At 42.9% G+C, this 26,363-nt stretch overlaps 1 protein-coding gene across 3 annotated transcripts in view; it reads right to left on the bottom strand.

Annotated features, from left to right (window-relative positions):
- Nucleotides 1-12,089: 12,089 nt before the first annotated feature.
- LOC144798343 (protein-lysine 6-oxidase-like) overlaps nucleotides 12,090-26,363 on the bottom strand; it is an 85,239-nt gene continuing 70,965 nt past the window's right edge. For 2 of the 3 annotated variants that reach the window (XM_078669179.1, XM_078669178.1), the window contains 6 exons: nucleotides 24,402-24,510; nucleotides 22,397-22,534; nucleotides 19,915-20,071; nucleotides 19,003-19,098; nucleotides 16,202-16,317; nucleotides 12,090-13,203 (listed from right to left, as the gene is read on the bottom strand). In XM_078669179.1, the coding sequence (XP_078525305.1) occupies nucleotides 13,197-13,203; nucleotides 16,202-16,317; nucleotides 19,003-19,098; nucleotides 19,915-20,071; nucleotides 22,397-22,534; nucleotides 24,402-24,510 (623 nt within the window). In that variant the 3' untranslated portion in view covers nucleotides 12,090-13,196. Of the gene's footprint in view, nucleotides 13,513-13,777; nucleotides 16,318-19,002; nucleotides 19,099-19,914; nucleotides 20,072-22,396; nucleotides 22,535-24,401; nucleotides 24,511-26,363 lie in introns of all 3 variants that reach the window. The other variant, XR_013603508.1, reaches the window with a different exon arrangement.

Genomic DNA, 26,363 nt, shown 5'->3' with positions numbered 1-26,363 from the left:
CTGGAACTAACTTGATGGGATAGGGATGCGGCCACTATCGATGCATCTGCCTCCATGCAGACCTCCCCTCTTAGAACCTCCTTACCGCTGTGCTGCACTCCCAGAAATCTTAGGGTTGATAGATGTTCCCAGCACACCGGGCCTCTGAAACGGGAGAGAAGCGCCCCTCTGGAGCGATGCCAGAAACTGCTTCGGCTTTCTCGTTTGCCTCGGGATGCTCCTTGTACTCGTTTCTGTTCTTCAGACCCAAGCGCCCCCCCCGTATTCACTGCTACACCTACTTCAGCTCGTCTCAAGCAGACGGAAACGCCAGCCTGATTCAGCTCCTCCGTCCTCCACTTCCTTGTGTAACACCGCTCGCGCATTTCCCCCGGGGTCCTAGCGCCCGAGAGCGCTCACCATGAAACCTCCGAGAAAAAGCACAACACGGAGAAATTCAGTAGCATCTTCTAACTGTCGCCCGAACAGTGCCCTCCACTCCTCACCGCATAATTTCGGTAGGTTCTGCTGCTCAGTAGGGAAAATTCATGTAGAACTGCTGTGACGTCTCCAAACCGAGGAGCCCCGCAGCAGCCGTCAGCCTGCCGCCGCCATGTTCCTCCTCCCCTCTCAAACCCCAAGAAAACCCTGGACAGGCTGTGCTGTTTGTGGATTTTGGTGGAATTTCTAGTTGAAGTACTGGACAGTGTAGCCTGTGGATATAGGCTGCATTATCTGTCTTTAAATTCTCTCTTAAGTGTCTGTGCAGTTCTGCATGTTTTGACAACTTAAGAGATTATTTTTGATTGCTCCGTGGTCCGCGCACATGGGCGGGACTATTCACTAGATTATGACTATACACAGAGATCCCCTACTTCAGAAGCACTGTTATGGAGTGCTCGCTAAGTGTCCCGGTGTAATGTAAGTGGTGCTCAAGTAAACCACTCCAATCCCTTTGGGTCATATTTGCACTACATAAATGCGCCTTTAAAAAATGATTAAACGACAATGCAGTGCAGGCAGATGACAGAGGACAAACATATGCACTCGTATGGAGTGCAGGGAAGAAAGTAAAAAAAAAAAAAGTACCTCGGACGTGTGCGACCAGTGGAAGGACACTGGCCGCCAGCCAGAAACTGTACTTGGTCCAAACTTCTGGGAACACCCTAGTAAAGAGGAAGTGAAAGCTGATGACGTGACCCTGATGCTGCTGACCTGTGAGAAGGAAATGATTAAACCTAAACCCTACAAATGGGAAGTAATGGGTGGGTAAGTCCCTTTTTAGATTTTTATTTTTTTAAGTCGAGCCTGGGCAGCGCATGCGCTGCTCTGCGAGGCATGCTGTATTGAGGTCGGGACTTGAAGCTCCACCCACTCTCCGCACATATTTTTCATTGGCTTGTGTCATTGTGCTTTGTAAGTGTTGGCTTCAGATTTGTTGATAGGCTTATTAGTTCCTCCTTAGTATCTCCCTGTCTTCTGTTATTACCTCCCATGAGGACTGGCCCTTTTTAGTGTGTCCACACTCGGGGGGCTTTCATAATCAGTTTGAAGAACTATTTACTTAATTATTGTACACAGGACTCACAGGACGGAATACGTTCTTTCACTGTGGCTTCTGCCCCCGCCCTCCACACTCCCCACCCAAGCACTCGAGGAACACCGACAATCGCAGATTATAATGTCATACAACGCCATTAAGTAGGCGAAGGAAAAATTGCAACATTTTCATTTTAATGAGATGTCAACTCGCTCTCCTGCCGCACCATGCATCTTAATGTACCTTGCTGTCTGCACTCACTTGCCGCTGAACGACTTTGTCATTACCTTGCAATTCCTTTCTCTAACTACTTGTGACCAGCTGTGCTTACATCCTCGAGAAATGTGAGGTGAGGCGCAGAGGATTCTTGCAGACTGTCTCACCGGAAGAAGAGCACTCATTTGCATTATTCATTGCATCAGGTCGCTGATTTGCATTTGCTAATTGTTGACGTCTTCCAAGGCAGACGAGGCCAAACAACGTCTAAGGTTACTGAATATAAATTGACTGGTACTTTGGAAGTACACTGCTGCGGGTCATTTGTCCTCGCGCAATTTTTTTGAAGTAGATTTCCTTCTGTTCGTCTTTTAGCATAAAAGGTATGATTTGCGAAAGTGCTTTCAAAAACATAAATACGCTCGCCTTTTCTTTCAGCAAAATATTTCCTCATTTTTCATGAACAATGGAAAAGTTGTAATTACGGTTCAGCGGTGGTAAGTCATTAGAGTGCCTAATAGTAGATTTCGTTAAGGGCTTTGTTTCAATATTGTGACAGCGCTGGTTGTTAGGAGCAATTAGTTAAAAAGACGGGGGAAGTGTTTTCAATTAGGTAAGGTGCCATATGTTCTGATAGTGAAAAGCAGCCTGTGCTCATGATATTGTAGCCTTTTGAAAGTGCCGGCAATATTTTTTCTAATCCGTGGACTGAGGCAATGGCCTGTTAAGTGCTTTACGCACTCTATTAACTAAGACAGCTGGTGAGAAATACAGTAACCCAGACAACCTTCATGAGCGCCATCCATCCTGCTCATAAATTTTCCTAACTAATCCTAACTATGTTAACAGTGGCTTGTCTTGTTCACTCAGACGGCTAGCACGGGCGCTGAAAGCATTTGCAATGCAATAGGTCTCGCATTGAGAGAGTTTAAGCTATTGGCATTGTAAACGACCGTGCCTTTTATTTATCTGTTTTAAAACAACACATACAGAGACGTTTTAAGGCATGGGCAAAGTGGGCTCAAGCCCAGGGCCCCAGCCTTTCAGAGGGGCCCCTGATAGAGCCAGCTCTCTTCTGCAGAGAGTCTTGCTTGATGAACTTGTATAATCCATCAATATTTTGTTTCAAATACAGTTTTCCTTTAATTTATTTTTAATGTGGGTGGTGTGAGAGTCTATTACAGCCATTTTGCAGAGAAATGTTGTGTTTGTTTTATGCAACATACATGAAAAGGTTTCTTCTTGATTAAAACAGGACCTCACATATGAGAAATGGAAGGGTGGCACAAAGATTATTCACAGTAATAGTGAGCTGCTGCTGTGTTAGAATATTGAAAACACTTGTCACTATCCCTGAATTTTAGATGTAAACACATTTGGAATTTGGGCTAATGTGCCTGTGTACTGTCAGTGACCTGGCTAAGAGGGCACAGGGGCGGCTCTAGGCTCATGGCGGCCCTGGGTAGGTAGGGGGTCCCGGAAGAGGCACGGAGGCCAGTGAAGAGGGGGGGGGTCAGGGTGTTTGGAAGTGTGACAGAGCCGGAGGCTGCCAAATCCCTACCACTGGGGCCCCACGCAAATATGTATCCATCCTCAAAGGATTATTATATTAAGGATATATATTGGCGTGGCGGCCCTTGGGGTTTGGCCGCCCTCTGCATGTGCACAGCTTGCACACGCCTAGGCCGGCCCTGGAGGGCATAAAAGAGCTGAAACTCGATCATAAGTTCAAAGCTGTTCCAAACGGCCCCCAAAATACATTTGGCTCAGGGCTCATCAAAATTCTTAAGATCCCTAAACACATAAATGAAAGGCATTGTCCTTTACAATGCCTGTAGCTCAAACGCTCGAAAATGCTCTTTTTTAAAAAAAAAATGCAGGAGAGTTCGGAAGCACAGCGCAAGTGCTGTGCAGGCGAAACATAATAGTCAAAAGTTCCATGTGTAGTACTAGCCACTAGAGGGCAGCATTTTCCCGCTTTAGTCTTTCTGCCTGCTTGGCTTACTTCTCCACTTTCAGTGGCTGTGAAGACATTTGAAACAAGCGTCCGTGGCTAATTCTTAAATCATATGGAGAGTTAATCTTTTATTTTAAGCGACCCAGAGTCCTGTCAGTAAGAGCAACCGAGAAGTAGGTAGGAATGGATTCCGCTAGGGAAAAGGTGAATTCATACCATCCTATGCCGACCCGTTAATGTCCACTGTAGGCATTTGTCCGATGAATTAATTTTAGGAGTGAATTTGCGCTCACACTATGTTACTTTAGTACGATGTCGTGGCATGCATAGGTAAATATGAAAACAGGGATGCGGAGTGGACTTTCAGGGTGGTGGTGCGCGGGAAAGGTTGGTAACTCCCTCAAATTCAAGAGTTTAGATTTATTCCCAGACTTTCCCACAACTCTTTCAGTTCCAGGAAGAAGTCAGAAGTTTACTCCTGTCAAGGCAGGAGTACATTATTACGGGGGTGGGAAAAGGCAGGATGCACACCAGAAATCTTTGAATGTTTAGGGAAGTGATTTCTTAACAGATAAAACTATTTTCCCTAGGGAGAAAAAAATGTGAGCGCAAGTTCACCGATCTGAAGGCATATTATATACAGTTACGCAAGTGGAACCGAATCTGCATAAATGCAATTATGAAGTTATGCAAAATTTCCTTCATTACCCCCTGGAAAGCTGCATTAGTTTCCAATATTAATCTGAGCAACTTTGCTGATTTCCTAACCTTTGTAAACCTGCACCACTGTGAGGTAGTACAATGTAGGGAGGGTGTAGATTTGCAAAACAAATTCTGCACATGGCTCAAGAGAGCCAAAAAGCGCTTAAACGCCTCGTCATGGGTAGTAAGCGCTATATAAATCAATTACAATATGCCAACTGGTGATCAAAGAGGCACACTCATCAGGTTTGCTGTTGGTACCTGAGAAAATATCCCTGTATTTTAAAAACCCAATCCGCGTTGTAGTAGGTCAGTACGTATTATCCGCTCCGGTGAGACACAGCTAGGATCTAGTGCTAGACGAATAAGGAAAGATTTAACAAATAAAACAGAATATGGCACTCTCTTCCAGTACCAGATTTAGAAAGGCAGGCTTGCAAGACGTCACTGAAGCATGATATAATGCGTATGAGCAGGTAACAGAAGTGGGGGGGTGAGAGGAGGATCCAGGCAGAGCTATGCAAGTCCCATGCGAGACACCGTAGAGATGCAATAGGGTGCGAGGAACCTATTATGGCATCAAGAGCCATGGGCAATGCTTAATTTGTAGAATATTAAGTGCCAGGGCTCTGACCAGGAGGCCACTGCAGCTTGCACCACCCATCGCCCCTGTCATCGCTGCCACAACAACTTCTAACCATCTCTCTTGCATGTAAATGCGACAATTCAGATTATTCCAGGTCCCCAAAGCTAAAGGAATGAATGGGGAGGTAGGTATTAGCATTTTTTAACCCCTCCGCTGCGCTGAACGTTCCGCGCTGGGGCAGAACGTTCTATTGCGCGGGCGGGGCCGCGATGTTCAGCGGACGTGCGCAGCACTTCCGAGGTAGTGCACGCGAGGTCCGCTGAACATGCTCAGCACTTAAAGGGTTAATGGATATTGTATTCCTAAACAACCCTTGTTCTGCTCATCTCTAAATTAGATGAGCAGAGCCACCATGTGGTAGACTTTTGTTTTGTGTTGACAATGCCGGTGCTGAGCTCCGGAAAGCACCAGCTCAACAGTTTCCAGAGCGGGGTGCTGCCATCAATGTTATGTTACTGAAGTCGCTGAGTTTGTGAAAAATCAAAGTGCTACATAGAAAACACAACCCTACTGAAGTGCACATGTGCTAGAAAGCCTCATACATACAGGCATAACATAACAAATATGTATAAAATTACAGTTGGAAAAACATAAAACAAACCTGCTCAAAAGGCCCTACAAAAGATTATTACAGTGAAGTCATCTATGCCCCGGGGTTTGTTGGGTAAGAAGTAATTCCAAAACTACTGCCGACTTTGGTAATCTGTGAGATTATATGTGTAAACATACCATTTTATGGACCACCAAATAGTGTGTTAAGGGCTACTGACTTTAACAAATATTTTTCACAATAAAGAAGCCAGGCCTACTGCTTTAGACAGCTTTTCATAATAAACATATCAGTATGACTTTGAACATAACTCTTGTGCACTAAGCCTGCCCTAAAGACTTTCATTGTCTTCTCATCATAACCAACTCAGGCCTACTACGTTCTGCGTAAGGATTCCCACAAGGCAACCAGCAGTCATAAAGTTGCAAACACAACATTACATGTACCATTCATAATATTACTTTTCCTAAGAGGTCCTAACAAGTATTATCACAGTGCCAATCGTCTGTCTACACTGTTTGCCAGAGGGGGTAGCCAACACCAAATCCCTTGCCAACTACCGTGAGAGTCCATGAAACAAAATAGCTTGCTGCTTGAATAAATACAGGGTAATTACAATCCACCTGTAAATGCCTATTGACTTTAACAGATGCTTTTCATGCATCAATGTATTGGAAACTTTCACAATAAACAGATCAGGCCTAAAGGCTTGATCATTGTCTCGTCACCAGTACCCAATCCTGTACTGACCAAAAACATTCCCACAAGGCAAAAAGTACAATACACGTAGTCTTTTTTTCAGTGGAAGCACACAACCTCCGCCCCATCAAATGCTGTACTTATTGAAATCAATGTGTGAGCCGAGCCTAAGCCCCCCTCACAGTAGTACTTAGAAAAGCTCTTTTCTGTTGCTCACATAAGATATAACGACAGATACGCTTTAAAGCCAGACCCAAACTGAGCAGACCGTGCTTATTTTGGGTCTCAGAAATTAGAAGACCCTGAGTAGAGTACAATTGCCAAATTGTGTGTTTTTCTTCTCCAAATTAGGGTCTCTTTTATTGTATTTTACACTTATATAGCGCTTACCACCCCATGAAGCACTTTACGGACAGGCTTCGCTCTACCTCAATCGGTTAATTCTTGTGCTAGTTATATAAAACTCTCAAATAAATAAATAAATAAATGTTGCTGTTACTCGTATATGATGCTGCATAATGAGATTCGGTGTACCAATTAGTTACACGTAGTTTGACGTCATCATAAAGATGTTTTCTTAATATCCATTAATGGTCCATTCACCAGCAAGGATAATCTTTGAGAATCAGATATTCTCCCAAATTCTAGAGTTATGGGCTCCAGCCAAGGTGCAAAGGTCATCGTCCTGCAGGATGTTGGGAGACTGGGCAGTGCCTTTGCATAGCAATTGGAATGTGGCACCGTCAACCCCATGAACTGGTTTAGGCACCTCTAATGGCCAGGTGGGTTGTGAAGAATTCTGTTTTATGCCAGGCTGCACCGGAAATGCGTCAGGACCTTCCTAGCCCTGGCCTCAGCTGCTGTCTCACGTCTCCCACCACTCTGCTCTTGCTCTCCAGGCGGACGTGTGGATGAGGGTGTCTGACGCTGCTCTTTTTCTGACATCTTCCTGACAGCCAGACTTAAACAAACTCCTGTGTTTGAATAAACGCAGTGGAGATTTGGAAACAGCTTTTGGCCCAACTCCCCTCGCAGCAGGATGTGCAAACAAGGCTACTGTCCTCTGAGCAGGACAGGCCGCCTCAAGACACCAGGGGCCTTGTCCTATGCACCCAGAGGCAACAAACAGCGTCTGGACCCAAACTAAACACCCGGCCAGAGGCGCGAGAATGTTGAGGTCTGCGTCCTGCCCTCGTGCCTACATTTGACGTCGACGTATCCCAGGTCGAATCAGGAGCACAGGAAGTGGACCTGGCTCTGAGCTGGGGGAAGAAACAAAATGGCCGCCACACTTGTCTTCATAGCCTGGAAGAACTTTCCAGAAAACAGAATTAGCTGAAGAAATAGCACTGTAAGCGACGTAACTCAGTGTGTTTATTCAACTTCTGTGAAGATTTTAAGGTCACAGATTTTTGTTACATGCAAACAGCCTTTTCTTTTTACAAGGCCTAGAAAACGTGCGTCTTTGTGGTGATGGGAAGTTTGGTGTAGTAGCAAGCTCGTCTACTGTATCAGTCTGGGTAAAACTGGTTAGCAGTCCAGATAACACACTTAGGCTCTCATATGAGTCAGACGAAGGGGAATTACCCTGTAGGATTTTGCTCTGCCTGACCCTGAGTGAGCTTATGTCCCTGCATCAGGTTTTCCTGGGTGTTGGGATGCCAAATTTTTACCAAAAAGTAATTCTGTTTGGAAAAATCGTTCTTTTTTCCCTGATGGTGCAAAGTTAGACACCCCCTCCCCCGCCTAGACCCTCCTCCCCACCACCCCTATACAGAGGCCACAGCATATGTCTACCACCTGGTCAGAGCAGGTGGTAAGTAAAATCAGTGAATTTGGATATCAGTGGAGGTTCACAACCAGTAAATCTGGTACCCTATGGTAATTCCATGGGTCTGGGTCATCCAGATTCCTTCCTGTTTACGGATGATGGTGGTAAATCCTTCCACCTCTGGCTTTTCCTGATGGTAAACTGCATCAACGTAAAGTCACACACATTGAAATGAAACAAATGACTGTCCTCTTGCTTTCGCCTTGAAGTGGCTTGATGTCACAAGCTAGCAACAACACATTAATCAATACCATAGGACGCTGTTGTAGATCATTTTACGTTGGATTTTTATTTACAGTTTGTTTTTTATTTTCTAACTGAGTATTCTTGAGAAATACACTTTACACTTTGTTTATGATTAAAAAAAAGTCTTAATATGTTTTCTTTCTACCTTTCTGGAGTCCTATGTGTCCACGTATGTGTTTTATTTTTTTAAGCAAGATCACATTTAGTTTTAAGTAAGACCACATGCCTGTCCTGAATTCTTTCTTACATCAAGTGCAAGCACATGGTTTTATAAAGAAATTCTCCAAGAAAAATTTTCAGGAAAAATAATGATTACTATTGTTGTACAGCGCACTACGAACTAAATTGTCTCTTCGGGTATAATAACAACTGCGATATTTTTTACCCCTATTCTGTGGTACCATTTTATTGACTTCACAGGGCTGAAAGTCTAACTCTGCTCTACCAATAATTGAATCTGCGACCTAGAGCACCAGGGTTCTCCTATGTTGGGGTCTGTGAATACTGTGACGCTGTCGTAAAGGAGACCTGCACATTGTTTGTTACTGGAAACGCCTTGTATAGTTTGTGCACTAATGTAAATGGTACACAGCTGGTGTTCCTGGCTCCTCCCCTTGCACCCTACCTCACTGGAGTCTATCTCTCCAGTAACCTCAGGTTAGGTCAAAGGTCATAGAGGTGAGCGCCAGGCTGGCAGCCATGTACAAAATGGCGGCCCCACGTTTACTCTCCACCTCCTGTCTAAGGAGGAGACACACACACTGAAGGATATAGAACGTCCATGCTAGTCTGGACTCAGATGAAGGGGGGTGGAGGGGGGGGGGGGGTGCATGTGGTCTTAATAGGGGACTTCTTGAATGGCGCCCCTCAGGACTAGCTTCTCACACAGCGCTGAGATGTTGCCTTCTATTTGTCTCTCACCCAGATGCAGAATTCTCACAGTTTACCCAGAGCTAAAGTCCCGGATGTGCTGCACGTCCAGGGGCATTAGCTGAAAAGCCGCAGTCTTACAGAGAGCACAAGACCTTATAGAAGGTACTCCGAAAACTGACCACAGGTCGGTGTGTCCAGACAGGCCGGTGCCTGCAAGGCCGCTCGTCTTGGAAGCCGCCACATGTCAGCCCCCAAGTGGCTGGTTCATCTCCTCTCCTTTACAGACCTGCTCACTTCCCAACATACCACCGAGTGTCAGGAGCATTATACTCCGGGCAATGCAAATGGTGCCACAGGGCTAAGATGGACCCTTGGGACATTTGGCCTTTACAGTTGTCCTCCGTGTCATAAGACCCCATTAACAAATTAACATTTTTGGAGCCGGTGTGGTGGTTTGGGCAACATGCCGCACGGAGGGGTGACACAAACCAGGTTTGTAAAATTTTGGAAGAACAATTTTTCTGAAATCAATACATCTTGCATTTTTCAGACTTTGTAGTGGTGCTGGTGTAGAGCACTCAAGGAATAAAAACAACAACAATGTAATTATATTATTAATACAGCCTTTCTGCCCTAAGAGTTGTAAATAGCATTCTATTACGGTACTCCCTGTAAAAGGTATATGCCCTTATACACAGACAGACAGATTAAAGGCAGACGGGGTGGCGCAGGACTTTTCCTCTACCACCCTGCATTTACTCCACCCGCCTAATTTAGAGATGTCCGCCAGCCCCGCGGATAGCTCTATAGATAAGAAGGAACAGCCTTCATGGTGGTTCCTGTCACTGTAGGAAAAGTTTGATGGATGGATCAGTTTCCAAAGTTTTTTTTTTATTTTTCAAATAAAAACTTCCAAAGTTGGACTTTGTTTTTGAAAAATACAAAACTAATGACCTCCCACCATGAAAATGTTCTCCTATGGTGTGAGGGTAATTTTTCTTTTTTTTTTTACTGTCCCACAGCGGCAGTATATAATTGTGGATGGTGAACAATAAAACATTAATTTGATAGCGCACTCTAAATAGGTAGGACGTCAAATTGATTATTTTCTGATGGCCCCTACTCACTCAGGCTGTCATCGAAAGGTTTACATCAATGGAGTAAATGTTACTCCATCGGCCTTAACCTGGAGGTCCCCACAAATCGGGTGGGTGGACTGAGAGTTCGCGGGGAGGTAGTCTGTCGCAATTGTGATTTTGTACCCTCTCTGCCAAGCTCTAAATAAGTCCCAGTCATTAATAAGCTGTTGTAGCAGCTTTGTTTCCATGCAGCAGCTAATTCTTTGAAACAAGTTGGGGCAACTTACGTGGGACTTTCATGGCTAAAGGGGCAAAGCTCCATGGTGTCAAGGAAGAATACGGTCTTTACCGCCAACAATTATAATGCTTTTCATAATATTTGGCAGTCCATCCATGGTCTATGTGTGTTTGCCAACAGAGCGTCAGGGCCTCTCTTCTATGTACAGAGCAGATTGGGGTGCTCTAAATAAGTCTCTCATACTGGGGGTGAGATCGCTGGGGCGCCAGGCACATAGCAAGGAGGCCATTTTGCTGAAAACAGTGCTATGTTATTCGTGAAAAAACCCAGAATGTCAGTCTGGCAACCAGTGATATCTTTTGTCACTCATATCCTGGTTGGGAGTAGGTGTCAAAGGGGCAGGGACTTCCAAAAATTCTCAAAGCTCCCTTCTACCCTTTTCGGATAAAGAAAACACTTTGGATACTTTTTCACCCTGGGAAGACCTGTTTGCTGATAGCATGGTGAAAATCATGTATTTGATTGCATTTTTGAAGGGGATAACTGAAGAGAACTGCAATATTTGAATTGTTAAATAGGTTTAGAGCTGTCAGTTTTGGAGTAAAGACAAATATTTTCATTCTGGGGGGGTCCTAATTATTTTTTTCTTTTAACAAGGTGGACCCTGCATTAAAAAGTTTGAAGACCACTGCGATAAATAGTTAAGAGATCCTGGACCCCTTGGGTGACATCTCTTGTGAAGAGACCCCACTCTAGTGAATAGGGACTGCAAAACCCAGTCACCTATCGTGTGATGTTGCCTTCTGCCACCCCTATCATTTTAATGAATTGTCACCTTATGTCGCTTTGTGTACATCACAAAACTGTCCATCACCCTGAAGTTTTTATCCTTATCTATGTCACTGTGTAGGAGGCTGTAAGAAAAAAACCCAGAGAAAATAAACCAAGGGGAATAATTTACTCTAACCACTTAAAACCTTGCACAATCGTCATGCCCTTGTGTGAACTGCACACCTACATTGAGCTGCCCTGCACACAGATCTTATGTCGTTGGTCCACCACTGCGATGGAGTGTGCTCTTTCTGATGGCTTCATGGTCACAAGGCCTCGTCCCTCTGCTGTTTGTGATCTCTTGGGTACCATCTCTGGGGTCACCGCTTACACTACAAGTCATTCCCGCTCCATCCACTCTGTGAATCTCTCTGCTCCTCAAAATCCCAGCTGTCCTCTGTGGACCAGATATTTCCTCTCGAAACCTTATGAATTTCACCTGATCCTTATGCAGTCTCTGGCATCACTTGGCCAAAGCTGGTTCCTAGGGGCCACTCCTGATTCCGCCTCGATATTGAAAACTCAGATCAGATCAGTTGGTACCTCTTCTTTTTTTTTTTTTTTTTTCGCACCTGTGGTAAGACCCTTGCCTTGGTCTACCAGTGAATCGAATCGCCGTATTCAAATCACCCGAACACTGCAGCTGAACTGGTTATTATGTCCTTTGGAAATGCACAGGAACAAATGAAGCGGAGCCAGGTATGTATACATTACTAAACTTTATTACTTGGGTATTTTCTTTGACATCTTTTACATTTGTGGTTCTGTTTCTGAGTGAGGGGTGGGAGAATCTGGAAGGAGCTTTTCCCTCACCATGTTATACGACCACTATCCTGCTCTAATCTGCTTTTCCTCTTCCTTCACTTCCTGTCCAATCCCTGGACAGGAAATTATATCCAGTTTCCTTCCTCTGGACCCGAAGGAGGTCTGCTTGGTGGGATCCTCACAATACAGTGCTGGACCTAGGGCAAAACTCTAAAACTCTCCAACTACCAATATGAGGAGACCAGTACGCTTTCCTGTGAAGGGCTCCGTGACCTTCAGAGCATCTGCTTCAAGCCGAGTATCCACTGCAGCCCCTCCAAACAAGCTTTCCATCCGGGTCAATATCTACCCTTGTTAAATCAAGTATAGCCCAAACACACACATTTGTGGGAAAGCTGGTTTCTGCTTGACATTTCCAAGAATGCATAGTTAGTCCCTGTTGGAATCAGCCTTAAGCACACCACTTGCCTACCAGGAAGAATCTCATATTGGACATTGTTCGATTATGGACCACCTCATCTGCCAGGAAGCGGGGAGGAGCCGTACAAGTCTTTACGTTCATCTACTTTACATTTGTGATAACCAACTGAACACACATAGAATCTAAATGGGCTTAGTTTGCATAGTCGCGGGTTATCCAGAAAATGTGAGCAGTTTCTTTCCCTTCTGCATCAACTTGGGACAACTCTCGTTAAGTCGAGGACAATGGAAATGGGTGAAGAAATGAACTACAACAATCAACATAGTGCTTTCAGCACCGGATCTCTTCCTATAAATGAAAAACACCTTGTCTTCATATGGTGTCTATTTTTTATATGGATACTGAACGAACAGCGAAGTATCAAGTTCCTCCTGTCCTCAGCTCACTTTAGAAAAAATACAAGTACCTTGAGTTTTTTGCGTAAAAAAATAGATAAATGATGGACAAAACACGAAACTGAAAAGAGTTACATGAGACAAGCTGTTGTCACATAATGTCCACATCTAATTTAGGCCGAGGTGCGGATTTGTTCACAATGTCCTTGTAGTCAAGGAGGGAAGTCCTCAGAAGCTGCATGAAAAGAGAAAAATATGTTATGGAGATATTTAGAAAGGACATTCCTACAAACATTCTTACTATAGTGATCATGTGTAATACAGATGTCAAAACATAACTTCCCAGTACGCTGAGGAGTCTCCATTGTAAAAAGAACAATTGATGGACAGAATGCAGAACATTGTCATACATTCACCTTCACCCCAGAACAGAGACCTGGGCCTAAATCCATTGTTTTTTTTGCTCCCATGCTATTCCAGTTTGAACCCAGCCATATGCAAATCAGTCTTGACCCTGCGCCCAATGGAAACAGTCCAGCCCAAACTGCCAGCCAGGTCCTCCCTGGACTGGAAACAAGCATCCTAGGACAGGTTTCAGGGGTTCACCCCTCATCAGCCAGGATAGCTTGACTCTAGTGGCAGGGTACCCAGACGTGGGTCCCATGCTCACTTTGCCACTGGATTCAAGCTAGCCTGGCTGATGAGGGGTGTTACCCTGAAACCGGTCCTAGGATGCTTGTTTCCGGTTCAGGTAAGGCCTGGCTTGGCATTTCAGGCTGGACTGTTCCCATGAGGCGCAGGGTCAAGACTGATTTGCCTATAGCTGAGTCTGAACTGAAGTGGCGAAGTGAGCTAAAGAACGATGATGGATTCAACCTAGATCTGTGACTGGTTGTGAGTGTCTGAAAAGTTTCAGCGCTCCGTCCATCATCTCCTTGTGTTTGAGTCTCCATCGTAGACACCGTACAGGATGTAACTCTTTAATGACTGAGCCCTTCATCATACGTGGTCTCTCTTTGGTAAGGGTTATCCTGGACTGAGTTGGCGAGTGTTTCCGTGGAGGGATCCACACTCAGCGTAAAATGGTCCACTGAGTGTGGTATCCCATTAAAGGTGTTCATTCTGGACAACTGTCCTGTGGCTGCTGGCCCGCTCGAAGATGTTGACAGAGTGAAGGTCTGAGGTTCCACCGTCTCAAACAAAGCAGTTCCCTCACTTCTAAATGAGTTAGTGGAAATGAAAGGGGGCAGAAGGGGCATTTACACATTTTTGGAGGACGCCATGTTACCCCTATTCCTATATGAGCCCTGGAGACATCCCCCTTGTTTGGAAGAACAATAGTGATTTTCTTCCTTTCCCTTATTTGAACCAAATTTGCTTCCCACACAATGGAAACTGCAAATTTTTTATTGTACCCACTAAAAGAAAGATCTGGTTCCGCGATATTATAAATGCTAGATGAGGAGATCTTTATTCTTGAAAGCTGGCAACCAAAAATATGATTTAACCGCGTAAAGGCAAATCTCTTAGAAAGTCCTAATTGTGTTGTTTTTTGCTCTTTTGTACCCAGGAGATTCTGGAAGATAAATACTTTCTAAGGAGGAAATGTTGCTGGACATGAGACAGATCAGAGTGAAGGGCAATGAACAAGGAAGAAAGTGGGAATTCACTCTTGTCAGAGGGGACTTCAGGCACAGATTTTGAGTCGATCAGGTGAGCTGATTATCCAGCAATTTTGATAAGAGTTGGAGTGAAAGGTCCATGAGCCCCAGATCAGGAAGAGTTAGTTGTACAGAATTGGGTACATAGGTAACAAATTTCCGAGGTTAGAAAAAAATGTGACTGGAAGACTTAATCCTGTGATGCATTCACTTAACTATTTGGGTACCCGCTCTGACACAGCCCCATGAGAACCAGGGCAGCTTCCGTATAGAGGTGTTACATGATGTAATAGAGATATAGTTGTACCTATTGCTCTGAACATTGCTAAATCTTTTAATAATTTGCCCAATTTTAGTAGGCTGTCATCATCCGTTCTTAAAAATGTTTTGTTCCATAGCAACCGGAGCAATAAATATGCTTGTATTTAAAAAAAATAAAAAAAACAGAAAATCAAATTCAGTTTGCGAACAAGACTATATCTTTTTGTTCTACGAATGGAATTATTTTGCTTGAAAATATAGTCATCCAAAAGATCTCCAGGTTGCAGACTTTGTAGAAGGTTTTTTTTGCAGACCCCGTGGTACTTTCATAATTATTGAATGGGACATACATCCTGTTCTCAATGTATTTATGATGGGCTGTGTGAGATTTGTCATTAGAAAAATAAGAGCAGCAGGAGAAATGGATAACCAGAATCCAGATAAATGGAAATAAACTGCAAGATGTCTTAGAAAAAGGAGTGGGCTGGATTCTCACTCAAATAGACTCTTTGAATTGTTTGCCGGCCGATCTAGAGTTGTCCACCCCGAAGTGGGCAGATCCATCCGGCCATGGACACATGACGAACATGAGGCCACTTTTATTATTTCTGCCGACAGATATCCAAAGTTTGGCTCTGTCTTCGGAAATAATGTAACTATCGCTGACGCTACCCTGATAATTTCCTGAAAGGGTATGGGGGGCATTTTTTAGCTGTTCTTTGCCGGGACCGCCATCAATGGCTTGGTGCCACCAGACCGGTTGTCTGAAGGCAGAAATGGCATCAGAGGAAGCAGTCTATAATATGGCAGCCCGCCCAGTCCCAATCCCAGGGTGTAGAGTCCTTCAAAGGCTTTTCTACATGCTGCTGTTCCATCAACCACTGCATTCCCCAAAGTCTAAAGGAGGTGGGTGAGCCCAGAGGATTTCCAGACAGAACATCCTCCAACTTGAAGCAGAAGTGTTGATTCCCACAGGATTGGATCACCTAAGCTTGATAACAAGTCTGTGGCAGGAGTGTAGCTAGCATAAGGGCAGCAGGTGCAGTTGCGCCAGGGCCAGAGGGTCCCATAGCAAACTGATTATTCTGTTACTTTATTGTCAAACTAGCAGTGGGAGGGACCATTTTCCTTACTTTCACTGGGGTTCATGGCACCCTTGCTACACCTCTGATCTTTGGAAATGCTGAGCTGTACTCTTAGAAGCAAAATTTGCTGGAACAGTAAAATAACTATGGCTTGAGCCCCCCCCCCCTCTGCTCCTCGTGAGCAAATGCACCAATAATCTAAGATACATATAATTTTTAACTGTACCTGGTCACTCTGCAATTTCGTGTGCTGACGTAGCTCCCGCTGTACGTGAGTTCACATCTCACCACGTTATTCGTGAAATCCGACTCTGGGACCTGGAAGTTTGGGTTCACGGTGACCTATTGCGAGAGAGAAAATAAGAGGTGTGGCTAACCAGTAGCTTGAAATGATATATTGATTATATATCCTGTTGGTGTGTTTCTTTGCACAAAATGCTGTTGCATAAAAACCCATATTTACTAGAACCTTGTAAAATAGGGTAGATAATACACACGGCCTGTGAGATATGACTCATCAGCATAATAACAGCCCCACCCCGCAAAAAAAAATACTATGCAAAGCTTTAACATTGTCATCGCCACTGGGATAATGTGTCAGTGGAGCACAATACAGGGCTATCTAAATTATGCAACAAGAAAATGCAAATGATGCTGCATTGTGTGAGATGTTCCCTGGCCGTATTTATTTTGATCCATTTGAGGTTGAAACCATTTTGTGTGGAATATGCAAATTATGTAGCAAGTGGTTTAAATTCTTAATCATCCAGTATGTGCCACAGCCATAATATAGTCTCTTAATTTCATCAGCCTTGACAACTGTCCATTCTTTTATCAACAATCTATTTGTGAAAGGTAAACAAAATCTAAATGTTCTAGTTCCAATCAGTGCCCATTGTTAGCTGCACATTGTAAAGAACAGCTTCAAGTGTGTCTGCCTTCTACAGAATGAATGTTGTTTAACATTGCAAAGCATGATTTTCTTATAAAGTTCTACATTCTCAAATGCATCGTTAAGCATTGGTCTCTTCTTTTTATTGCAGACAAGCACATATCATAGTTAGTTTACTATTTCAAGTAAATAATTCCTTCTTTCAAAAAACAAATTTCCCATCTAACTACCCTCAAAGAAAAATGTCTGAAAAATGTAACATGTATTAGAACATTGGAATGTTGGGAGCTCCATTGAAAACAATGGAGTGCTCCGGGCTTATAATGGCTGGTATAAGCCTGGAGCTCCAACATTCCAATGTTTCTTTGTTCACAGCTCTGGCTGTGAACAAAGGCTTCAGAGAACCTGAGGGGATTCCAATCCCCTCACGCTCCCAAAAGGCTTTGTTTTTTTTGTTAGAACATTCTGTCCTCTAGTGACAGAATGTTCTAATAGCCTTGTAGCCCTTCGTTGATGGGCTATACCGCTATTAAAGTCCCTCTCCCTTGTTAAAGGCCCTCGCCTTCGGCTCGGGGCCTTTAACGCTGTAGAGGGTCTTTAATAGCCGGTATAGCCCTCTACGGCGGGCTATAAGGCTATAATACGGTCATTTATTATGATCCTGAGTTATTGTGACAGTTACAAATCACTCTGCCTTTGGCCTCGTGGTTTATGATGAGGCCAGAACCCCTCAATGGCAATATTGGCCTACATTTCATAAGACCTATTATGTTTCCTCAGTACATGTATATATTCAAATAAATTAGTGTTCACATTTACAAGTTGCCTGAAATCCTTATTTAACAGTGATGATGTCATTCCTGTGATTTATACATCTTCATCTATCTGGAAATGTAAAAATAACACAAATGTCAATGGGATGCTGCCCCAAGAATACGCCTTGTAGTTAATTGCAAGTCCATTGACCCCCTCAGGTCATTAAACAGAGGTTTCCAATGTACATAATGGAACAGGGACTGGTTCACAAAACCCTGCTTTAAAGGCAAAAACTTTATAGAAGCTTTCAGATTTTTTCATTTTATTTAAGAATCACCAACATCCATGGAACTAGTCCTGGAAAGTGATGACCTTCTCCCTACAAACCCATATTTAGTCATGCAGATTTTTTACTAGGTGGAATAATCTACTTCAGAATGTCTGGTGAAAAAGTATATTTGAACTTTTAGGTTTTTTTCTCTATAGGAAGATATTATTCCTAGTGAAAAACTGTTCTGTCACACCTTCATGAAATTAGGAGGTGCTTCCAACCCATCTACATTTCTAAAAGACAGATACTGAACCATTTTCGGAGCACCTTCACCAGAATCTCCAGTGTTGGCAAGGTCATGCAACATGTTTGCGAACACACATGAACTTTTGAGTTTGTTGGAGTTTGTTCATTTTGTTCGGCAAGAATCTCGACACGCTACCATTACTGCCCGTAATCTTACATTTATATCGGTGAAAAATCTACCACATTGGTGGATTTTCCATCACTTTAAGTGCATTTTATTGTTCTAAAACTTCGCTCAGCCGTATTCTGTGTATCGGAGTATGAATTTTTAATTCACAAAATACCTTTTTTGGCACCTTCGTTGCAGTGGAGTAACATAAAATAATGCCCCCCCCCCTTTGAAGAATGTGATGATAGGCCCCCGAGGGTCCAACATCTCACAGATATTTATTGGCCTTGAGCTGATTGCCCCCCCCCTGAGGGCTGGGGCCCACTAGACGATTGTGCCCCCCTGGACCACAGGCCCCTGCTTAGTTCCCCAAAAGCCATTGCGAGTTGAAAACAAAGTGTTCTATAGCTGTCTATGAATCGATTGCACTTCATAATCAAAACAGAAAGTAAGGATATGTTCTTTTCATCTAAACATCAACAAATTAACTTTTGTTACGCAGGTCAAAGGCCAAGCGTTTCAGTAAAATGCCATCGAGAGGCAATGTCACATTAAACATGGACGACAGCTCCAGCCATTGCACAGCTTTGAGAGATATTGCGTTGGACGGGCAGCATCACATTTGAAGCAGCTGTCCCAGCTCTACCCATAGACATTAGGTAAGTCCTGCTTGAGGGATGGGCCCTTGATTACCTTCAGAATGTAATTTCCAGGTGACACGTCGGTGATATCGATCCATTGGCAGTCAATGTTGGCGTTGTAGGTGTCATAACAGCCAGGACCCAGGCCCTGCAGTGAGAGGAAGACACATGTCATCTTCTTTCTAACATATGATCACATGGCTAACTCCCTGCTGTCACTTCTCACTAACTCTAGGCTCTGTGCTGTGGATTCTTGCTGCCTCCCAGCAGTGTGCCGCGTCTTCTTGCTACCCTCCACCTGTGACTTCCTGCTACCTCCCACTGTGCTTTGTGCCCTCTCAATTCTGTGCTGTGACTTCTTGTTGGCTTAAAGTAGCACACAGTGAATTCTCATATTCTCCAAAACGGGTCCTGTGTTTTCTTTCCTTTTCCCCAGATGTTGCTTCTTGCTACCTCTCATCTTAGCTCTATTTCCTTTCAGTTATATATTGTGAATTCTTGTTAACGTACAACAGTACAGTGTGACTTCTCACTCGCTCCCATTGTGCCTTTTGATTCCTTGTTGGCTCCAAACTGTGTCTACTTGCTGCTTCCAGCTGTGATATCTTACTACCTCCTGGCTGGGATCTATGCCCTCCCAGCAATGTACTGTGACGTCGTGTTACCATACAGCATTAAAGTGTGACTTGCCACTATCTCCCAATTGTGTCATGCAGTTCCTTACTTTTTCCCACCTGCATCTTCTTCCTACCTCTAGCAGGGTTACAGATCTCATAGTAACTTCAAGTTGTGTGCTGTGATTTCTTGCTACCTCCCAGCTGGGTTCTATGTCCCCAAAGCTATTTATTGTGACTTCTTATTACCATTCAGCAATACGGTGTGACTTCTATCTCCTACAATGCATGATCTGACTTCTTGCCCTCTCCCAGTTGCGTACCGTATGTAGCCGGTCCCATTCTCTTACCTGGGTGTGTGCCGTGCAGGCGTATCTCCGCCTGAATCCCGGGTCACACATTGTGTCCTCTAGACAGAAGCTGGCCTTGTGCCCTTCTGCCACTTTCCTTTGGGTTGTTGCGTCCAAGAGGTCATAGTTGCTGAAGGCGTCCATGCTGTGGTAGTGCCTGTGCGGACAACAAACCAATGTTAATTGCAAAACGAGAGTAGTGTGTGACAGAGGATGCGGAACCATGCAGACATAGATATACACAGTGTAGTATTCCCATTAGCCTGTGATTACTGCACTTGCTTGTAGAATGTCTGGCACATGCTTGTAGAATGTTATTGTTCTCTCTGGGGTTAACATTCCATGAGTGGGGAGTTGGCAGTAAGAGGATGTTCTTCATGGATTGTGGATGTACAAGCTGTCTATTTTTACATCACACAGGTTCACATTTGTCTCAGAACACAGAAACCTTCTGACTGGCCACATAGCTAAGGTTGCCAGTTGATCCATGTCACGAAGATCAGCATATTCCAGCATTCAGCTTTTACCTATCAACCCAATGGATTGCATGGGTTTCCATTTACTAATGAAGCAAACGTTTTAGACCACAATATTTGTAGAAGTAATACAAATAGGCCTGCATGAAATTTAATTGCACAACAATATTTGTGCAATTGCTGGATTTTGCATTACCCGAATTTAATGAAAGTTCCAGAAATCTTAATTTACACGATTTTACGTACTGTGTTTTTTAACCAAGTGTGTGCCTTGCATAAATAATCTTGAAAAAAGGCCAGTGGAAGACTCATTTTCACAGAAAATGTCTTGTCAGTTGACATTTTCTTCTCAAATCGGTTTCCTGAGGGTTTTTTGAAAGACTTTTTTTTTTCTGCACCTTCATGGAATTTGATGAAAATTTGGAAGAATAAGATTGTGATTTCGCACACACCCTGGTAAAAACTGGGCTGTAATACGGTATCCAGGATAACATGAATACAATTTGTAACCTTGTAAGTAACCCACTGCTGTAGTGGTGGCACAGGCAGAATGGATGGAGATGAGATGGACAGGGCTTGGGAGAACTGACCATCGGTTTTTGTGAGAAAGGAAGAGAAGGAAAGTAATGTTTGGTGTATCCAAGGCCCAAGGAGGTAGAGCATCATCTCAGGTCAGAGTTGGACATTGGGGTGTGATTAAAAGGCCATTGAATCCAACAGCTGTGAAATTAACAACTCCTGGCAACATCTGCATTTTCTATCAGTAGCAGAAACAGAAAGGCGTAATTCCGCATTCTCCGAGGGATCATGTGTGACACCCGGAAGAGTAACCAAGCTTAAGAAATCCTTGCATTGCTTTTCAGCATGAATTTCCATACCGAGCCATATGTTAATTATATGTATATAGTATATAGTAGTATATAGTAGGAAGGTTGCTGTTCAACAATATTTTTCTTTGAACTTAATAGAATATTTCTCTCTAAGGTATTTTATTGTGGCAATGGAGGTACCCTACCCTACTGCCTGACCTCTTTTGTTTCCCTGAGTACAGCCAAAGATCCCCTCCTGTTCGTGCTGTTCATTTAGTCCACCAGTCGTCTTCAAACATGGCGGGTTTGTTTGTCCAATTAATAGTTTGACCCCTTCACCAGACCATGCCTTCAGCAAACCCCTCCGCACCATTAGTTCTTTGAGAAAGGTAGGCGCTTTTTAACTTCCTTTTGTCACTTTCAATATTCTAAAATGCACTCCCTCAACACTTAAATGTTTTAATTAAGTTTTTGATCTGATGGTTTTGAGCAAAACTCCAAACCTTTAGGACTTTACAAATAAAAATGTAGAATTATAAAATTATCGTATACATAGTCATAAGCGTCAGATATAACCGAGGGTTCTGCCAAGTCATCTCTTGTCACCCTTGTCTCTCCAGAGAGACGACTCTCGCTTTCTTTGTACCAATCCCTTTTCCCCACTCCAGGATGCTTCTTTAGGTCCAGCAGGCACTGAGCAAAGAGGTGGCTACTCTGCTGGGGCTCTGTAGTCCTGACACTGAGGAAGACTTCACTTCTAGGATTGCTCTAAGGGGGACCCATAGATGACTTGACGGTCCATCGTCTCGAACAAATAAGATAAGAAAATGTTTTTTAGTGGTCATTTTCCTACAAAATAGAAATAAAACAAACACATTTTTCTCTGATTGAGTTTGCAGTAAATTCCTTTTCCTAAACACAGCAAACAAGAGACTACATTTTACAATGTTTATCATAATATGGTCTTGATTGGTTCCAAATTCTCGACTTCAATCAAACAACTTCCTACTCTCTCAGATATCTTCTTGACCTCTTCACATTGATTAAGCATGACAGTCTTCTCCTTGTATTCCTGCTTCCATTTTACAAACTTTAATATGTCGTTTTAGTGACAGTCGTGTGATTTATTTAAAATCCATAAAGTATTCCATTGACGGTAGAATGTACTTCCAACATGGCTGAGCTCTCTGCACTTACTGATGGCAGCTGTGCCACTCCCAGGCATGGCGCGGTTTCACAGGCAGGAAGTCCGCTGTGCCCTGGTTTTTAACCCTCTGAGGGAACCGTAGCAACACCCGGTAGCTGAGGTCACTGATTCCTGGTCGGTAGGCAGACCTAAAACGAAAGTAAACATTATGATGCCAAGTGAGGTTCATTTCACAACTGGGGAACCTTTCTTTAATGGGAAATTGCACGATTCATCAGGGTTGAGGCTTTCTCTGTTGCCTCCCAAACTCCCAAAAATCTACTCCATATTTTCTACCACTAACTGGTTCAAGAAGGGGATTTTCATGCTCCAAGAAAGGCAATTAATTAGCCTTGGTCTTCGTTTGTAAACGAATGGCAACAAAGCGCTCTCAGTAAGAAGCATTGAATGCCCTTTTTATTATCCGTTAAGTGCCTTCTTGTGAACACAAAGTTTTATAACATGGTTATTAATGGAACAGTATTGAAGAGTTGGATTGTAATATTTTTTATGTTAAATTTATCCAAATTACTTTACACTAGTCATATCTTGAACAAATATGATAACATGAAGGACATTTGTTAACTTTTCTCTATTCGCCTATGATAGATGAAAGATTCAACAGCATGTTGACAAAACAAATGTAAAAATTGTGGAGGAAATTTCTGCCTTCGGCTGACGGTATGTTTACCTTTAATACCTATTCACCAAAATTTCCAGTTGTATTTTTGTGAAAACAGCAGTTCAAATATATAAGCATACTATTGAAAAGGTCAAGTGACTTTTCCCCATTCCCATAGTAAAATGTTTGCACAGGGGAAATGCAGCCGCTTATGCAAATGCACACTTTTTTTTCTCCCTATGGGCTATATTTTTTCTTGTGCGGAAGGCCGCCCCCTTGCACCTCCGTCAAATCTGGGTCTGATTCATTCTAATTTAAATCTGGGGATAGGATGAAGCCTTATGGTTAGAGCGGTCGAAGCTTGGGAACCGGGTTCGCGTCTCGGCAACAACGCTCAACATCCTGTGATTCTGGGCAAATCACTTAATCTCCCCGTGCCTAACAAAAATTAATGTGTCCGTCTGTAACAAAACTGGTGTTCATGTAAAGCGCTCTGATACCCGATGTCTCGGGTCTAGTTCGCGCTATATAAAACTCTAAAAAAATGTAAAAAATTGAAATCCTGGAAGGCGAGTTACTCCGGCCCTGCACTGGAGTTAATCTCCTACCATTGCACAGGTGGGAAGAGTTCAAGTTATGCTTTGCAAGGGCCTCTTCAAGTCCCTTTAGTTGTGTTTCGAAGTCTGGACATCTCTGGAATTGTGGTGGAGATCTCCGCTCTCGTGAAACCATTTACGCCTACCAGGAATCACTTTGTGAATTCTTAGAAAGAGTTAAAGGAACAGTCCATTGTAAGCTTATTTTTAAAATGTAATTTACCTTTGTGAATTGGATCCTCTGCAAATAGTGTGCAATTTTTAACATACCGGGAGTACCAGCCCATTACATATACAGAAACCAGAGAAATATACTAACATGACATTGTGAATTATAATTCATAAATGCCCTACCATAAATCTCCAGAGTAACAAATAACCAGAATTCTACTCCCTCACTTCTTTTCTTGTATGCTCATATATGCTCATCTCGGTGGTATCAGAAACACGATGCCACAAGGAGGGGCTCTACATTTTCTGCTCCTGAACCATAGAAGGGTTTTCAGCGAAAAATATTTGTTTACATGATTTTGTAAGGTACAAAGAAAATCTTAATTATTATAAAACTTCCCATTTTTAAAAACAATTATATTTTATAGATCTTAAAATATTTACTTTGAGAATAAGAATCACTTTTATGTGATCACTAAAATAAGTTTAATTCCAACTTCAGAATGTAGTAAGTACAATATTCCCACTTTAAGATTTTAACTTGAGCCCTGCACTGAGAACTCCAATATTTTAAGTTTACCCCGGCCCAACATCATGTTACAGAAAAGGTAGAATCTCTTCTGTTACCTGGACAGACAGTTCTCTTCTGCCGCGCACCGGAGGGAGTACAGCTGGGCTCGCTGGACATAGGTGGAGGCTTGGATGTAGTAAGGATCTGGCACCAGGTCAGGGAGGCCTAGCAGATTAGAAAAATACAGGATCAGTGTCAGAAGCAGATTAATTGCTGGGAATTAAGAAATACAGCCTCCAATATGCAGACAATTTGAAGCTAAACAAGGGAGCACCTAAAAACAGTTTTAGAAGGTCATCAAAAACAAATACTATAAAAGAGATGGTTTATTAGTAATGGCTGACAAGATGCAGCCCACCAATATACAACAATAAATGCAAATTCTAGCTTTCCTTACTTGGTAGGCATCCAGATGTATGCCCCAACCTCATAATGCAAACCCGCTGAGCTCCTCAGATCTAAGCCTTGCAACCCTATCTCTACCATAGCTCAGCCAGAGTGCAATCCACACCCACAAGGACACTGCACCTGAATAAATCTTAAGTCAAAGAGCTGTTCCTTCAATGTAACCTGCCCCCTAAAGAGCCCTGCACCCAGTTCAACGTGCACGCCAAGAGCTCTGCACGTGATGCAGCTTCAATGAAAGCACTCAAATCCCAGTGTAACCTACACCCTGAGTGTTCCTCCAAAGTGCACCCAGCATCTCAAGAGCTCTGCTACCAATATAGCCAATTGTATCAGCCTTCTACAGAGCCCATCTTTAAATCCACCCAAGGCACCATCCTCCCACACACCTGCACAATCATAATCAGCTAATGTAATTGTCCTTACAGAGATCTGCACAGTTACAATCTCCCAACGTAATACTTATAGCAGAGATTTTCATTAATTGGTAATCGCCATTCCTGAGCTCTATCCCATTATAATTTTTCTCGGTAATTGACTTTCCGGAGAGATAATACTAAATTTTTATTGTGCCAACCTCAGAGCAGCCAGCCTGACCCGCTCACTCCTTCATTTCTATGTGTACTATATTGCCTACCCTTGTATAAACTGATTTGCCTCTGGTACAAACAGATGCCAAGTGCTCTGCACTAATCTTGCTCTACTTTTTTCTGTATATGGTTTGCCAACAAAAATAGCGTAATATGGCTCACAAAGGTGTGTTATGTATATGTATATAGCTGAGCAAAATTGAAGACTAGCATATGAACCTGACCCAAATATGTAACTAAATAGCATGCATTATGACGATGTATAGACAGCATATTGTATACGCATTTCTGAGAATCCAAACATTTTTAGGATGGATCACTTAGAGAGTGATAGTACAGCATTTGTACTACAGCTTCACTTGTGTATGAATTAATGGCTAATAATTGACCTGATCACAATATTTGAAAACAGAAAGCAATGCTTATCTACAATTTGGAGGAAAATCAAGAATCAATGTATCTCAAATAAAGGATTTATTACTTTTGTGCCCCTTATCCTTCTCTTCTGCATGTTGCGTTAGAGTCCAATCTTATACAATACGCCCTGCCCCTAAAGTAGGACTCTGGCTCAAATGTTTAAGTTACATCCTATTTGTATTACAAAACTATCAACCCCAGCTGTGTTTCTGCTCACAATACTGGTTTGGTCCACAGAGGCAGAAACACCTTTGAATTTGCTTTTTGTATCAAGGAGAGAATGTGGATGTATCACAAGATGAATGTTGTGTCTTGATTTTTTTCTCTGCACAAACTGCATATTAATGCAGTTTATATGATCTAAGGAATAATACAACCATATGAAAGATATAATAATTTAACTGTGTTACAGCAAACCTAAAAAACTATGTAAGAATGAATATGCGCTAACTATTTAACTATGTGGCTATATGAATTGTATATCTCTACTGTATATATACCGTACACACATTTAACTATAAACTGTGTATCAATGTGACCATTAAAACTATTTAACAATAGAGCTGTGTAATAATGTAACTGTATAAATGAAATAACAATGTAAAT

This window comes from Lissotriton helveticus, chromosome 12 (assembly GCF_964261635.1).
Source record: "Lissotriton helveticus chromosome 12, aLisHel1.1, whole genome shotgun sequence".
In the NCBI taxonomy this organism is placed as follows: Eukaryota; Metazoa; Chordata; class Amphibia; order Caudata; family Salamandridae; genus Lissotriton; species Lissotriton helveticus.
Note: the sequence above shows the minus strand (reverse complement) of the source record. Positions and strands in the feature narration are given on the sequence as shown.